Raw genomic sequence first — 12,989 nt, 5'->3', positions numbered from 1 at the left:
ACAAAATTCCAGCAAGCAGAATCCAACAATACATTAAAAACTTCATTCACCATGATTAATTAGGGTTTAATCCTATGGATACTTCAATATATGCAAATCAATCAATGTTACACACCATATTAACAAATTGAAAGATAAAAATCATATGATATTCTTGATAGATGCAGAAAAAGCTTTTTACAATATTCAGCACCCATTTATGATAACAATTCTTCAGAAAATGGGCACAGATGGAACCTATGTCAACATAATAAAGGCCATATATGAGAAACCCACAACAAATATTATTCTCAATGGTGAAAAGCTGAAAGCATTTTCTCTAAGATCAGGAACAAGCCAAGAGTACCCACTGGCACATTATTTTTCAATATAGCTTTGGAAATCCTAGCCATGGCGATCAGAGAAGAAAAAGAAATAAAAGGAATCTAGATGAAAAAAAGTAAAACTCTCACTGTTTACAGATGACATGGTACTATACATAGTAAACCCTAAAGACACTATCAGAAAATTACTAGAGGGTTATCAATGAATTTAATAAAGTCACAGGATACAAAATCAATACACAGAAATCCCTTGCATTCCTACATACTAACAATGATAAATCAGAAAGAAAAATTAAGGAATCAATTCCATTCGCTATTGCAACACATAAAATAAAAGACCTAGGAATATACCTATTTAAGGAGACAAAAGACTTGTATGCAGAAAATTAAACACTGGTGAAGAAAATCAGAGATGACACAAACCCATGGAGAGATATACCAGGTTCTTGGATTGGGAGAATCAATATTGTGAAAATGACTATACTAACCAAAGTAATTTAGATTCACTGCAAACTCTATCAAATTAACATTGACATTTTTCACAGAACTAGAATAATAAAATTCACAATTTTTATGGAAACATAAAAGACTCCAAATAGCCAAAGCAATCTTGAAGAAGAACAATGGAGCTGGAGGAATCAATTTTCCTGACGTTAGACTATACTATACAGCTATAGTCCATCAAGGCAATATGGTACTCATATATCCGGCTACCTCTCAGAATCCTTCTTTCTGGCATACATCTTGGCTGAGCCATGCGTGTGCCACCAGGAAACACCAGGAAGGAGTCAGAATGACTGGCCAAAGACAACCTGGAAAGTAATACTATCACCATAAAACCTAAGACGCTGAGCCATGTGGCAGAGCAGTTCTCCTGGATGCCTTTACCCTGCTGCTCTGCACTCAGGCATCCCTTCCTAATAAACTCCCTGCATTGTCAGAAAAATGAATAAATAAAAGAGCATGATACCAACAGAAAACCAGAAATACAGACCAATGGAGAAATGACAGCCTCTTCCAGGAGTCAAGTTGGGAATACTGGACAAGTGCAAATACATGTGAAAAAATGAAATGGGAACACTTCCTAATACTGTCCACAAAAATAGACTCAAAATGCATTAAAGACCTAAATGTAAGACCAAAAATCTATACAACTCTTAGAGAAAAACATAGGCAGAACACTCTCGACATAAATCACAGCAAGATCATCTTTGAACCACTTCTTAAAGTAATGAAAACAAAAATAAACATAAACAAATGGGACTAATTTAACTTAAAAGCCTTTGCACAGCAAAGGAAATCATAAACAAGATGAAAAGACAATCCTCAGAATGGGAAAAAATAGTTGGAAATAAAATAGCTGACAAAGGATTAATCTCCAAAACATATAAGCATCTCATGCAGCTCAATATCAGAAAAATAAACAATCCAATCTAAAAATGGGCAGAAGACCTAAACAGACATTTCTCTGAAAAAGACATACAGCTGGCCAGCAAATGCAGGAAAAAAAATTGCTCAACATCACTCATTATTAGAGAAATGCAAATCAAAAGTACAATGAGGTATTACCTTACACTAGTCAGAAATGACTTCATAAAAAAATCTACAAAAAATAAATGTTGGAGAGGATGTGGAGAAAAGGCAAACTTCTTTCATTGTTAGTGGGAAAGTAAATTGATATAGCCACTATGGAGAACATTATGAAGATTTCTTTAAAAACTAGGAATAAAAATACTACAAGACCCAGATATTCCACTACTGGGCATATACCCTGAGAAAACCATAATTCAAAATGGCTCATGTACCCCAATAGTCATTGCAGCAGAATTTACAACAGCTAGGACATGGAAACAACTGTCCATCAACAGATAAATAGATAAAGAAGTTTCAGTACAATGGAATATTACTTAACCATAAAAAGGAACAAATCTGAGTCAGCTCTAGTGAGGTAGATGAACCTACATCCTGTTATACAGAGTGAAGTAAGTCAGAAAGAAAGAAACAAATATCATATATTAATGCATATACATGTGATCTGAAAAAACTATAAATTATTAACCTATTTGCAGGACATGAATAGAGACGCAGACATAGAGGAGAGACTTGTGGACAAAGACGGTGAAGGAGAGGGTGGGATGAATTGGGAAAGTAGCATTGAAACATATACATTAATATATGTAAGGTAGATATCTAGTGGGAAGTTGCTGTATAACACAGGAAGCTCACACTTGTGCCCTGTGACAACCAGGGGAGGTGGGATGGGTTGGAGAGTGGGAGGAAGGTTCAAGAAAGAGGGGACTTACTATCCTTATAGCTGATTCACATTGTTGTATCGCAGAAAGCAACACAGCATTCTAAAGCAATTATCCTCCAATTAAAAATAAATTATATAGAGATTTTTATAAATTAAATCGTGTGTGTGTGTGTGTGTGTGTTAGTCACTCAGTCATGTCCAACTCTTTGTGACCCCATGGACTGTAGCCCGCCAGCCTTCTATGTCCATGGGATTCTCCAGGCAAGAACACTGGAGTGGATTGCCATTCCTTTCTCCAGTCGATCTTCCAGATTCAGGGATCAAACCCTCGTCTCCTGCATCGTAGGCAGATTCTTTACCATTTGAGCTACAGGGAGGCATATATATACATATATATACACATACATGCATACATATATACACACACCACATAATCAACCCATTTCACTACTGGGTAATTACCTGAGAGAAATAAAAATATATGTTCACACACACACACAAAGTCCAGGACACAGAAACAAATACACACTCCACCAGACTCCCTGTGGCCGAGGTTAATGGAAAGGCTAAATAAAAAAGTGCAGTATGTTATATAGAGATGCTGCCAACCGCTAATTTAATCCTCACAAACATTCTATTTAAAATCTGTTAATTGTTGGTTGATGTCTTTGGTTCAAAAACATGCCCTAATTTTCCACTATTTTCTCATTTAATGTAGTAATATTACAAAAACTTGTGAATATTTTTGGTCATTTTCAATAGCATTCTCTTTTCTAGGATTGCTATAAAAAGAATTAAGGTAGCTTACTACTAATGATGCATGACTCTCTTTATTTATTAGAGTATAGTTGGTTTACAATGTTGTGTTAGTTTCTGCTGTACCACAAAGTGAATCAGGCTGTAAGTATACATTATTTTGCCAACAAAGGTCCGTCTAATCAAGGCTATGGTTTTTCCAGTAGTCATGTATGGATGTGAGAGTTGGACTATAAAAAAAGCTGAGCACCGAAGAATTGATGTTTTTGAACTGTGGTGTTGGAGATGACTCTTGAGAGTCCCTTGGACTGCAAGGAGATCCAACCAGTCCATCCTAAAGGAAATCAGTCCTGAATATTCATTGGAAGGACCGATGCTGAAGCTAAAACTCCAATACTTTGGCCACCTGATGCGAAGAGCTGACTCACTGGAAAAGCCCCTGATGCTGGCAAAGACTGAAGTGGGGAGGAGAAAGGGACAACAGAAAATGAGATGGCTGGATGGCATCACTGACTCAATGGACATGAGTTTGAATAAACTCCAGGACTTGGTGATGGACAAGGAGGCCTGGTGTGCTGCAGTCATGGGGTCGCAAAGAGTCGGACATGACTGAGCAGCTAAACTGAACTGATACATATATCCTCACCCTCTTGGATCTCCATCCCACCCATCTAGATCACCACAGTGCACTGAGCTGAGTACGCTGCGCTACACAGCAGGTTCCCACCGGCCTTCTGCTTTACACACAGTAGGGTATATATGTCAGTCTCTTTCATGAAATAGCTTACCCATTTGTGGGAGGGGGAGAATACCGAATGTTCTCGCATAGACATGTTTCTCTAGAACAAGCATACTAAAAACTGATGCTAGTAGAATCCATATTTTATAATATAATTTAATCTGCTCCTTTATGTTATGTTGTTAGCCGCTCAGTCATGTCCGACTCTTTGCAGCCCCATGGACTGTAGCCATGGAATTCTCCAGGCCAGAATACTGGAGTGGGTTGCCATTCCCTACTCCAGGGGCTCTTCCTAACCCAGGGATCGAACTCTGGTCTCTCGCATTGCAGGCAGATTCTTTACCACCTGAGCTACCAGAGAAGTCTGTTCCTAGCAATATACTATTAACATAATATTCTTCTCAATGTAACTCATTTAAAAAAACAATTCATTTTTTTTAAACAATGTATTTAGAATGAATACAGTCACCATTTGGAGAAGAAAACGGCAACCCACTCTAGTATTCTTGCCTGGGAAATCCCATGAACAGAAGAGCCTAGGGAGCTACAGTCCATGGGACTGTAAAGACTTGGCTATGACTGAGTAACTGAGCACATGGTCACTATTAATATGTTTATCCTATGTCAGTGAAGCATATGTTTCCTAGAAATTAATGCTGGCTTTTCATATATGTGATATATAGTCATATTTCTACTAGCTGTTTCTTGATGATCTTAACTTCTATAATCAATTCATAATGGAAATAGGGAATTCACAAACCATTCAAGTGATAACATTTTTTAAAAAGTTCTTAAACAGCACATCAATCAAAACTTGATACAATTCCATTTCTGTTCTTATAAAGACATTTTACATTTTCATGTTTTAAGACTTTGAAAAAAAATTATAGTTTGTAAATAAGTAAAAACTGTTTGTAAAATGTAAGTCTCAAATGGCTAAAACTATCTTCTGCAAATGGAACTATTAAAGCTTATTTTGTAACATGTGTTAAGCCAAGACAGCAATTTTAGGTCAAACTTCTACTTACCCAGTCAATTTTATCCACATTCCAATATTTTTTTAAATCTCGAAACTGTATTAGCATTCCCTTCAGTCCCACAACAATAATACTTGCAAGAACACACTACAAATAAAAAATAAGCTGATGAAGATGCAAGATAAAGATTTTAATCTAAATTTAAGAGAATCAAGGTATTTCATGTCTTTGTTTTTGAAATACTTACTAGAGAAAAGTTATCATCATTTAGAAGACTAAAGTAATAATTCATTTTGTTTAGAACTAACCTATTATTGTACTTTAAGAACATAATATCAATTCTAGAAAAGTCACAGGGTAAATGCTATTCTATGCTTAAAAAATAAGGAAATAAAAAGAAAAGTAGTGAATTATAAGGGTGAATGTGATAAGACTGCATGTCCTCTTAACTTTATAATAATTATTCATTGCCATTTGTTTGCAATTTATTGCAAAAATTCAATATATCATGTATTTCTTTAATCGTCTTGAGTATAAATTATCTGGTTTCACCGGAATATATTTATAAGTCTCTTGAGAAATAAACTTGACTGTTGGAAGATCCTCTCATAAAAATGATTTATTCTTATTACATGAATGAAGAATTAGAACAAGAAACGACTGGCACCGTCTCTGGATCCCTGAAGACCAGTATCTTGCTGTAGTGTCCCAAGCTTGTGAAAAGCAAGGCAGATGCCTGTACTAATGTTCTGAGTCACTTTGTATAAAGATGTATCAAGGGTGGCAAGAAATATTTTGTTCCCTACTCTTTTGCCCAGCACACATTTTCTAAGAGTCTAAATTTTATAAAATTCTTCCAAAGTCTATTTCTTACAACAGAGATTGCTTAGTTCTACCTTCCAACTGAATACAGAATAAATCTAATTAAATGGTGTACTTTTTATACAAAAGCCAAAGAATTAGAAAACAACCATGGTACCCTCCCATACCTTACCCATCCATGTGGGCTCTTCCTACTTCTCCTCCATACAACCATTACTTATGTCACATAACTTTTCAGATTTAGGATCATTGAGGTTGTTCTTCAAAGAAATGTTTAAAATGGAATGATTCTCATTAATGTTAAATTTTAAAATTAAATAATAAAAAGTATTACTTACCATGGGCAGCCAGTAAAGCAAAGGCCCTATTGCATAGATGACTATCAGGACAAAAATGCAAGATATTAGACAAGCCACCTGTAAAATACAAGACAGGCAAAAAAGAAATCCTTGAATTTTTTTAATAGTCCAAAGTTATAGGGGGGAAAAGATAATTCTTAGTTCTTCTTGATAAGAAGAAACAAAATGTTGGCATGTGATTGTTAAATTATATAGACTGTCGTTATCTATATTTTGTAATTGAAGGAACCCAGATGTGACAGCTGACAAGCTAGTACAATCAAATTAAGTCAGCAAAGAGAGAAAAGCAATTCTACACAAAGAAAGAAGACACCATCAACTATTGTCACACACCACAAGTTTTTGTTGTTTGTTTAATGGTGAAAATGACATTTCAATTGTCCTTAAGCCTACCGTTGTTCAGCCTGACCTCCCTTCTCATTTCTTAGGTATGTGGGTAATAACTGAATACACACAGCTTTAGAGGTTTCTGGGCTGATGACAAATTCCCACGGAAGCCTTTGCTCTCTTCTTAGGAGTCCTTCGTTAGTATGAAACAGTTATATGGGATTATGGAGGCAGTCTCTGCAGTGAAACGAACTTAATTTTGTTAATCCTAAAAAATCATTAGTATTGTGTTTTAACCAGCTCAATATGTTAACAAAAGGCAATTCAAAACAGCTCACGTCTAACTAAGCTCCACTTGATGGAGAATTTGTTTCACATAAACAAATGTTCACGTCTTAATAGAAACATTTAGCCAAACTGTCAGCCTAGCAAGACAAAAGAGGCTTTCACGGTACCAAAAAAATACCTAAAATATCATAATGGAGGAATCAAAGGAAATAAAAGCCTATTAGAGTGGTTAAAAATAAATATATAGATAAGTAATCAATAGTAAGGTCTCAGAGCAACTTGAGTTCTCAGACACTGCTCGTGGGACTTAAGATATAGTGCAGCCTCTTCCAAAAAGAGTTTGGCAGTTTCTCACGAAGTAATGTCTGACCTAAAACTACCTAAGAGAAATGAAAACATAAGCCTATCAAAGTACATGTAAATATTTATAGCAGCTTTACTCATAAACACCAAAACTGTAAATAATTAAATCGCTTACCAATTGGTGAATAGATAAATTCTGGTCCATCTTTACAGTAGAATACTACTCAATAATGAAAATAGACTACTGACGCATGTAACAACATGGATGAAACTCAAAATCATAAAACTAAGAGAAAGAAGCGGATACAAGCTCCTTCCATATTCAGTGGAACTCATCTACAGCATTACATATAAAAGGGAAAAATCCTTCTACGGGAAATAAGTCATTAGGGAACTAGAGATTGTTAGAGAAGTTCTAATACACTAAACTGCCACTAAACTGATCATTTAGGAGTAACTAGTGATTTTACATAAGAGTTTTTAAGTAACAAAGTATTACGCCTATCATTCCACTAGACTGAAAAGAGCCCGTTGTCAGATGGCAGGTTACAGAATGCACTCAGATACCCCCATAAATGATTCAGTATATCCACGTTTGTGTGGAAAGAAAAAGACACCCACTGCTAAATTGCACTTCATGTCAAAAGACAATGGTATGCATTGTCGCTGTGAGACTCTTTATCAAACACTTACAAGGTACTTTAATCTTATTTGCAGCCATGAACTTGAGACAGCTAGAATCTAAACTCCTCTGAAAGATTTGAGGGACAAAAACGCAAAGTGACTTTCCCAAAGTCATAGAGCTAAGAATTAGAAGGAATACGGATTATGAACTGAATTAGATCCATAAAGTCAAATATATTTCAAGTTTCTAGATACCTTACATACACTAAAGCTGTTAGAGAAGCTACAACCTAATTAAATAATTCTTTTTAAAAACAATAAACTTCAACTACCTTCAAGATTTTCTCTAAAGATTACTTATCTTTTATTTACACAGCTTTTTGTAAATGCATTAACAATAGTGTGCTCACTGAATTATAATTTCAGTCTTACTGTTAAAAAAAAGAGTTAAATGGATTTTACTTTCAAAGGATGACAAACAACGGGTGAAAAAAAATACTTTTTTACCTTAGATAGTAAGTCATATAATGAAATAGACTATGTAATCAAATAGCTCATGTCAGCTCTTTAACGCATCTCATCTTTGTTGATGCCCTAGATCAAAAGACAAGGGCATCTAATTAGACAAGAAATCCTTATCAGTTATGCCCAGGGTATCTACTCCTCAGGCATAGAAATCAACAATATAATACTTTCCACTCTCAAAACTCAAAATACTGACATTCTCTGTCTCCATAAATAAGAGACTCAGGTGCTAAAGTCTGAATTTGGAAAATGCCTTTAAAAGCATTCAGTCCAAGCCACTGTTCCGTAGATTACCAACTCAGTCACTATACACTGAGGTTAAACTAAGATGAGATATTTGCACTGCTACAACAGACTTCTCTGACTTTAGGCTTAATAACCCAGTTACACTACGTTTTCAAGTATTATCCACATTCTGAATATCCATAACTTTGTATATGAAGTGCTACTTTCTTATATCTCTGACTTATCTAGAAAAAAATTTAAAGGCAAATTACAACCAGGAGGTTGTTTCCTTTATTAAACTCAGAAAACAAACAATGCCTCCTTCTTAACAAATTCCAGCTTAGCTTAGACTGCACCTAGTAGGAAAAAACTGTTCACACATTTAATTAACCAGAGGACAAACATTTTTCTAGGCATTTTAGTTTCCTTTAACTCATTCCATTTCATAGTAACTATATATCCACAGATAACTTTTTATTCTAAAGTTGTAACTATTCATGTTTATGTTAACTCTGGCACAGGATAATGAAATAATCTATATTTTCTTCTTGTTACATTCTCAAACAATATTATCTGTGTTATAGGTTACTTACAAAGATGACTATGCAAACATCAGTGTTAACCTTTTCCTAAGGGAAAACCATCCTGAATATTCATTGGAAGGACTGATGCTGAAGCTGAAGCTCCAACACTTTGGCCACTTGATGCAAAGAGCTGACTCACTGGAAAAGACCCTGATGCTGAGAAAGACTGAAGGAGGGAGAAGGGGACGACCCAGGATGAGATGGTTGGATGGCATCACCGACTCAATGGACACGAGTTTGAGTAAACTCTGGGAGTTGGTGAGGGACAGGGAGGCCTGGTGTGCTGCAGTCCATGGGGTCGCAAAGGGTCAGACACGACCGAGTGACTGAACTGAACCGAACCTTGAGAAACAGAGTATTTCCTGCTGTCTCAGTAAACAAGGATGTTACCGTCATCAGGGATTGCAGCCCCCTAGTGTGAGCTCCTGGGCTCCTAAAGGCACCCAGGAAGAAGAATACCTGTGATCGGCAGCCACCAGCCTGCAGCCACTCCCTGAGGTGCACCTCAAAGAAGCACAGGGTGTGAAAAACACAGAATACCGGTCCCAGGTAGCAGAGATACACATGAAAGGAGTGATTTCAGGGAGCCCAGACTCTCATATCTTCCCCTACGTAGAAAAGCACCAGATTCCTTAACTTGAATACATCTGGCTTCCTTTTATAATAATCTTTTGATTTTCACACTACTTGTTCTTTGTTGCAAAATTTCTCTATGACCCGGCTCCTCCCCTGGCTTCCTCAGAGCAGTTCTCCCAGGGTTCCTTGAGATGCTGGCCCCCCAGGCTTGAAGTTCATGACCTGAGCCACAGTCTGCTCCCCGTCTTGTTTTTGCTGACTGTATAGAGCTTCTCCATCTTTGGCTGCAAAGAATATAATCAATCTGATTTCGGTGTTGACCATCTGGTGATGTTCACGTGTAAAGTCTTCTCTTGTGTTGTTGGAAGAGGGTGTTTGCTATGACCAGTGCGTTCTCTTGGCAAAACTCTATTAGCCTTTGCCCTGCTTCATTCTGTACTCCAAGGCCAAATTTGCCTGTTACTCCAGGTGTTTCTTGACTTCCTACTTTTACATTCCAGTCCCGTATAATGAAAAGGACATCATTTTTGGTTGTTAGTTCTAGAAGGTCTTGTATGTCTTCATAGAACTGTTCAACTTCAGCTTCTTCAGCATTACTGGTCAGAAACTTGGGTTACTGTGATATTAAATGGCTTGCCTTGGAAACCAAAGAGATCATTCTATCATATTTGAGACTGCATCCAAGTACTGCATTTCAGACTCTTTTGTTGACTAGGAGGGCTACTCCATTTCTTCAAAGGGATTCTTGCCCACAGTAGTAGATATAATGGTCATCTGAGTTAAATTCATCCATTCCGGTCCATTTTAGTTCACTGATTTCCAATATGTCGACATTCACTCTTGCCATCTCCTGTTTGATCACTTCCGATTTGCCTTGATTCATGGACCTAATATTCCAGATTCCTATGCAACATTGCTCTTTACAGCATCAGACCTTGCTTCCATTACCAGTCACATCCATAACTGGGTGTTGTTTTTGCTTTGGCTTAGTCTCTTCATTCTTTCTGGAGTTAGTTGTCCACCATTGCCTTGATTCATGGACCTAATATTCCAGATTCCTATGCAATATTGCTCTTTACAGCATCGGACCTTGCTTCCATTACCAGTCACATCCATAACTGGGTGTTGTTTTTGCTTTGGCTTAGTCTCTTCATTCTTTCTGGAGTTAGTTGTCCACCAATCTCCGGGAGCATATTGGGCACTTACTGACCTGGGAAGTTCATCTTTCACTGTCCTATCTTTTTGTTTTTTCATACCAGTTATGGGGTTCTCAAGGCAAGAATACTGAAGTGGTTTGCCGTTCCCTTCTCCAGTGGACCACATTTTGTAGAACTCTCCACCATGACCCAACCATCTTGGGTGGCCCTACACGGCGTGGCTCATAGTTTCATTGAGTTAGACAAGGCTGTGGTCCATGTGATCAGTTTGGTTAGTTTTCTGTGATTGTGGTTTTGGTTCTGTCTGCCCTCTGATGGATAAGGATAAGAGGCTTATGGAAGCTTCCTGATGGGAGAGACTGACTGAGGGGGAAACTGGGTCTTATTCTGATGGGCAGGGCCATGCTCAGTAAATCTTTAATCCAATTTTCTCATGATGATCTAACATTCCAGGTTCCTATGCAATATTGCTCTTTACAGCATCGGACATTTTATTAAGGAAAAAGAAAAATAATGAGCTGGTTGATTTTATGTGGATAGAAAATGAGAGACAGGCTGGATGCAGAAAATGATGACAGATTGTGGAAAGGAACCCTGAGAAGGAAAAGTTTTAGACATAGTCAGGATTAACTAAGTTTAGATTGAAGTTAACTAAGTGTGTTTGTTAAGTAAGCCAATGCAGACTGGAATTTGATTTCTCTTTCTGTTAAAAGTAATTCTTTGGGATAACAGATTCTATGAGTTTTTGTACCCTTAAGTGATCTATATTTATTTTTTTTAATTATTTTTGTGACTTTGGTTAAATAAATAGGTATTATTTCAGTGACCTATGATCCTGCTGTGTTTTTAAATATTTTTGGTATTTCTAACAAACTTCCCAAATATCAAAATCTAACTAAAGCTCTTTTAACCTCCAGCTAACTCTGGGACACACTGAAGAAACATCTCTGAGATATCTCAGAGAGGAATGTTAAACTAAGCTTATTTGGCATTTTTAATTCAGAAATAGAGTCAAATAATTGAAAATAAACTTGAGGCTATAGTGTAATGATAGTGTAATGATAAACACCATTAATATAGATATTCTAGAATTTATAGAAAATGAAGTCACTCAATCATATCTGATTCTTTGCAACACTATGGACCATAGTCCGCCAGGCTCCTCTGTCTATGGGATTTTCCAGGGAAGAACACTGGAGTGGGTTGCCATTTCCTTCTCCAGGGGATCTTCCCAACCTAAGGATCGAACTCAGGTCTCCCATGTTGCAGGCAGACTCTTTACTGTCTGAGCCACCAGGGAATCAGAATTTATATAGAAACCCTAACATCTGATATGTTCTGATATAATGTTATCAGTCATAATTCTAGTTATTATTTTAAAATGTTATATGTTACAGAAATTTCCAAGTTTCCTGCTAATTACACTGTACTCAAATCTTTAACCATGCTATTTTAAGTTATATTCTTTATAGAAAATCATAATTTTACACTGTTTTTACAAAATAAAGATTTTTCAAGAAGACTCATAAAAAGAATCTTTTAAACAAATTTAAGTTTCTGATAGCCTTTAGACAATGCCACTGAACTGGGTAACAAATGATGAACTCTAATGGAAGACCTGATTACTTCATGCAGACCAACAGGAATCAATTACATGGGACTAAATAAAGTGATAAATATGATCTATAACTTTGACTTTTAAAACACATTTCCTTGAATCTGTTTTCTAGTAAACCTTTTTCTCTTATGCCATGATCTAAAACAAGCTGATAAAGTAGTCTTTGTAAGCAAAGATAAAACATTTATCTTTTACTCTCTACCTTATCCTGCCAGAATTTGGCTTCTGTAGCTGGTTCTCCTAAGGAGTTGATGGTTTACTGGAAATAGACTTTAACTAGTTATACTAATCATTGTTTTAATTTGCTGCTTGTCATAGAAAATATGCCAGCTGTCATTTTCAGCTGTGGCTGAGCTCTGCCTGCAAAAGACGCTGTCTCTCACCCTTCGTGGCTTGACTGTGCCTCTCAAACTGCCCGAAGAATACTGTGTCTACTTTGTTGGAAGCAAAATAATAATAACAATAATAACGCAGGGCAACAGTGGTGGGGAGGGTTACAGTGCTTTCTCCCATAATTAACATTCTTTAAAGG

The 12,989-nt window shown here is 36.6% G+C and overlaps 1 protein-coding gene across 1 annotated transcript in view; it reads right to left on the bottom strand.

The window, feature by feature from the left end:
- SLC26A7 (solute carrier family 26 member 7) overlaps positions 1 to 12,989 on the bottom strand; it is a 138,878-nt gene that overhangs the window by 45,627 nt on the left and 80,262 nt on the right. Inside the window, exons 11-12 of the mRNA XM_081496849.1 lie at positions 6,210 to 6,287; positions 5,101 to 5,196 (exon numbers count right to left, since the gene is read on the bottom strand). Of these exons, the coding sequence (XP_081352975.1) occupies positions 5,101 to 5,196; positions 6,210 to 6,287 (174 nt within the window). The remainder of the gene's footprint in view (positions 1 to 5,100; positions 5,197 to 6,209; positions 6,288 to 12,989) is intronic.

The sequence above is a fragment of the Giraffa tippelskirchi genome, chromosome 6 (genome assembly GCF_054371585.1).
Source record: "Giraffa tippelskirchi isolate mGirTip1 chromosome 6, T2T-mGirTip1v1.2.pri, whole genome shotgun sequence".
In the NCBI taxonomy this organism is placed as follows: Eukaryota; Metazoa; Chordata; class Mammalia; order Artiodactyla; family Giraffidae; genus Giraffa; species Giraffa tippelskirchi.
This window is presented reverse-complemented; position numbering and strand designations above follow the sequence as displayed.